We start from the raw sequence: 4,316 nt of genomic DNA on the forward strand, positions 1-4,316 counted from the left end.
CCTCACACTTTTCTTCTTTTTTGCATCATCTCCCCCCCCCTCACCCCTTCCCCCCATTTTCCTGCTTCCACTTTTTTCCTCGTGGCCCCCTTTCCCTAATTTTTTCTCATACTTTTTCCTCCATTTTCCCCCATTTTTCTTCCATTTCGCCTCACTCTCAGGACCCTCCCCACGACACAGAGAACCCTTGGCCTCTACTCCAGGCAGGGCCCAAAAATGGCTCCAAAAGGCCTCCGAATCCTCAAAACGGCCTCGAGAAAGTTTATTCCCAATAGTAGCCGCAGTCTTCGTGCAATCGAAAATACTATTATTTGGTGGTTATGTACCCTGAAAACGTAATCGGTAGCTCGACTTGTAGCGTTTATCGTGGCGGTATGACTGAATGCGTGTAAATTCATACGTACGGTCAATAAAGCGGTTGACAGCGAGGAACTTGCGCAATTTAAGCGATAAAATTCACTGCCGGTGTCCGCCCGCCCACACGACCCCGAGCGCCCCCACCCCGGCCCCGCCCACCGCCGGCGGCGCGGCCCCGCCCCCTACGCGCCTACGTCACGCGCCGGCGGCGCTGTCGGCGCTGGCCCCAGCGGGCGGGAAGATGGCGGCGGGCGGCGGGGGCGGGGGCGGCGGCGGCGGCGGCCCTGAGGCGCCAGGTGGGGCCGAGGGGGCCGGGGCGGGGCCGAGGGCGGGGATGGGGGGGTGTCACTGGGGCGGTGTGTGGGGCTGCTGTGGGGCGCGGTGGGAGGGATGTAGGATAGACATGTGGGGTGCGATGGGGCAGAGGTGCGGGGTGCAATGAGGTGGGGGGGGATAGAGATGGGGAGTGCAGTGGGGCAGAGCTGGGGGTACAGTTCAGGGTTGTGGGGAGGAGTGTGTGGGGTTATAGAGCAGGGATGCAGGAGGATATAGGGTACTGATGTGGGGGGCAACGGGGCGGAGTTGGGGGGGATGTACGGCCGAGGTACTGGTTGTAACAGAGCAGGGTGCTGAGGATGGTGACGGGGTCCCTGGTCCCGTGTCCCCCGCGATGTCATCTCGTTGTTCCTCCACCCCATCACCCATTTTTGGGGGGCCCCTGCAGGTTCCAGCCCTTCCTGTGCCCCCCAAGGGGAGCCCTGAGGGCCCCGTGTGTGCCCCGAGATGAGCAGCAAGGACCCCCCCGAGGTCTCTGGTAAGGGGAGGGGGACACACAAGGGGGGACCGGGGGGGACACCCGGTGGGGACATTGAGCCCTCCCCCCGGCAGAGAGGAGCCACCTGAAGGTTTTCCTGCCCCGGAAGCTGGTGGAATGTTTGCCCAAATGTCCCGTCCTGCCCAAGGAGCAGCTGCGCTGGAACACCAACGAGGTGGGGGGTCACAAGGGGGCGTTGGGGGCTCAGAGGAGGGGATGTGGGGACATGGAGGACACGCGGGAGGGCATGTGTGGACACAGGAATGGCGCGTGGAAGCAACACGGGATGTAGAGGAGGTACTTGGAGATGTGGGAGGCGATGTGGGGACGCAGGGAAGGCGCATTAAAGGGACACGGGAGGGGGGGTGGGATGGGGGGACACGGGGACAGGGGTAGGAATACGGCGGAACAGGCGACATCGAGGCAGCGGGACGGTGTGACAGCAGGGGTGGGACAATGCAGTGACATGGCGGGCGGGGGACAGGGGACACAGGGGACGCAAATGGGCCACCTCTCCCCGCAGGAAATCGCCTCGTACCTCATCACCTTCGAGAAACATGACGAGTGGCTCTCGTGCTCCCCAAAAACCAGGTGGGAGGGCCCTTGGGATGCCCTGGGGGCCTGGGGGTGCCCTGGGGGCTCCCAGGGGGCCCCCCTGACCTCGTGTCCAGGCCGCAGAATGGGTCAGTGATCCTGTACAACCGGAAGAAGGTCAAGTACCGCAAGGACGGGTATTGCTGGAAAAAACGCAAGGATGGGAAGACGACACGCGAGGACCACATGAAGCTGAAGGTGCAGGGGGTGGAGGTAGGAGGCGGGGGGGCCCCAAAACAGAGCCCTCCCCTCCCCAAAAGAAGCACCTGGTGCCCCAAAAAAAGAACCCCATTCTGTAAAACTGCTCCTGGTTCAGGTATGGGGAGCTGGGAGGGGGTGGCTGGGAATGCACAGGGAGGGGCTTGAGGGTGTCAGGACATCCAAGAGGGGGCTCAGGGGGTGCTGAGTCCCCTCAAGGGACAGTTTTGGTGTGCCAGGGACCCCCTGTGGGTGGTTTAGGTGGTCCAGGATCCCCAGCTGCAAGTCTAGGGATGCTGGGAGCTCCCTAGTGGGTGGTTTGGGGATGTCAGGAGCCCCAGTGGGTGGTTTGGGAGTGATGGGGATCCCTAGGGGGGCAATTTGAGGGTGTCAGACTCTTCCAGCCAGGCAGCTGGAAGTCTGGGGTCCCCCATACTTGGATATGAGGCCCCCACAGGATGTGGGGACCCTCCCAAAGGCTGCTTTAGGGTTCTCTTTGAGGTGGCAGGATCCTCCAATCCGTGCTGTCCCCCCAGTGCCTCTATGGCTGCTACGTCCACTCCTCCATCGTCCCCACCTTCCACCGCCGCTGCTACTGGCTGCTGCAGGTAACGGGGTGCACCGGGACACCCCCGAGCCACCAGGGCCCTGGCCCCAACCCTGAACTCCTCTGTGTGCCCCCCAGAACCCCGACATCGTCCTGGTTCACTACCTGAACGTGCCGGCCATGGAGGAGTGCGGCCGCCCCTGCGCCCCCCAGCTCTGCAGCCCCCCACTGTGCGCCGCGGCCCCCCCGATCTGCGCTGCCACCGCCGACCCCCGCGAGTGGCTCAAGTGGTCCCAGGAGGAGCTGGTGGCCCAGCTGCGCCCCATGTGTGAGTGGGGGCTGCCCCAGAACCTTTTCCAGAGGGGTTTTACCCACGGTTTGTGGGGAGAAACGGGGGCGTGGGAACGGGGGAGGGGGTGTGGCATTTTGGGAGGGAAGGAGAGACAGCCCAAATCCCCTTTTTTGACAGATTTGTTCTCCCTTTTCTCACGGTCTAAAGGATGAAGGGGCTGGGGAGGGGAAGGATGCCCCCAAAACCTCTTTCCTTGTGGGGTTTTGCCTTCCCTTTCCTGTGGGATGAAGTAGGACTGGGGCAGTGTGAGGCCATTTTAGGGGGATTGGGGAGGACGCCCCAAACCTTGTTCTTGAGCAGTTTTGCCCTTGCTTTCCTGCAGGATGAAGTGGGAGGGAGGGTGTGTGTGGCTCTTTTTAGGGGGGCTGGATAGGGAGTGCACTGCACAATGCCCTTCCTGAGGGATTTTCCCCCCCTCTCCCGCAGTCCACGGGGTGAAGTGGGGCTGCGGGAATGGGGGGGCTCCCCCCGGGCTGTCCCTGGAGCAGCTGGTGCAGCACATCCTGGAACGGCACCAGGCCCGGCCGCCCCCCCGCACTCATGCCTGCCTCTGCGCCGGGGGGCTGGGTGAGACAGGACCCCCCGGGACCCCCAAAACCCCTGGCGAACCCACCGGGACTTCCTGGGGCTCCTCCAGCTCAATGGGACCCCCAAAACCCGGGGGACTCCACTGGGACTCCCATCTCCCTGGGACCTTCCCAGCCCTTCCTGGGGTGCTCTTCAACGCTCCCTGGGATCCCCGAAAGCCACTGCGATGCCCTGAACCCCTTTGGGAACCCCCAGAACCCCTCGGGGCCCTGAGAGCAGCCCCTGGGACCCCAAACTGTCCCTTGGACCCCTGTAGAACTGCCCCAAACTCCTTGGGACAACCCCACATTCCTCTGGATCACCCTGAACACCCTTGGAACACCCCGAATCTCTTTGGGACCTTCCCAAATTCCCCTCAGGACTCCCCTTGGGACCCTAAAATCTCCCCCGAAACCTTCCCTGTCCCCTGCTAACCCTCCCCTCCCTTGTACCCCGCAGGCGCTCCCGGCCACAAGTGCGGCAGCACCAAACACCGCATCATCTCCCCCAAAGTGGAGGGGGGGGGGGGGGGGGGGCGCACCAGGGGACGCCCCCAAACCCGCCCCCTCCTCCCCTGACACCACCCAGCCCTCCCCGGGCCTGGGGGGAGGCACGGCACCCCCCGAAGGGCCCCGAGCCCCCTCGTTGCCCCCCGCGAGGGGGCTGCCGCTGTTGGTGGTGGCCAGTTTGGGTGGGGGGGCGGCGCCGGGGGGGCCCGAGCAACCCCTGGGCCTGACGCCCAGCCAGCACCTGGTGACCCCCGAGGGAACCTGTCCCACTGCGCCGCCCCCCCCGGCTGCCTTTGACCCCGACTGCTTCCTCAACAGCCCCCGCCGCGGGCAGACCTATGGCTGCGAGGCCGAGGCCCCCCCCGGCGCTCCCCCCCC

The 4,316-nt window shown here is 64.5% G+C and overlaps 1 protein-coding gene across 1 annotated transcript in view; it reads left to right on the forward strand.

The window, feature by feature from the left end:
- The first annotated feature begins 1,039 nt into the window (after positions 1–1,039).
- The window catches only part of LOC121666049 (calmodulin-binding transcription activator 2-like), an 8,335-nt gene continuing 5,058 nt past the window's right edge, over positions 1,040–4,316 (forward strand). Inside the window, 9 exon segments of the mRNA XM_042031080.1 lie at positions 1,040–1,171; positions 1,246–1,346; positions 1,695–1,762; positions 1,843–1,978; positions 2,500–2,571; positions 2,649–2,838; positions 3,289–3,429; positions 3,889–3,947; positions 3,949–4,309. Of these exon segments, the coding sequence (XP_041887014.1) occupies positions 1,141–1,171; positions 1,246–1,346; positions 1,695–1,762; positions 1,843–1,978; positions 2,500–2,571; positions 2,649–2,838; positions 3,289–3,429; positions 3,889–3,947; positions 3,949–4,309 (1,159 nt within the window). The 5' untranslated portion in view covers positions 1,040–1,140.

The sequence above is a fragment of the Corvus kubaryi genome, unplaced genomic scaffold, assembly GCF_017639235.1.
Source record: "Corvus kubaryi isolate FWS band 111438036 unplaced genomic scaffold, C.kubaryi_AGA036_p1.0 37335, whole genome shotgun sequence".
NCBI lineage: Eukaryota > Metazoa > Chordata > Aves > Passeriformes > Corvidae > Corvus > Corvus kubaryi.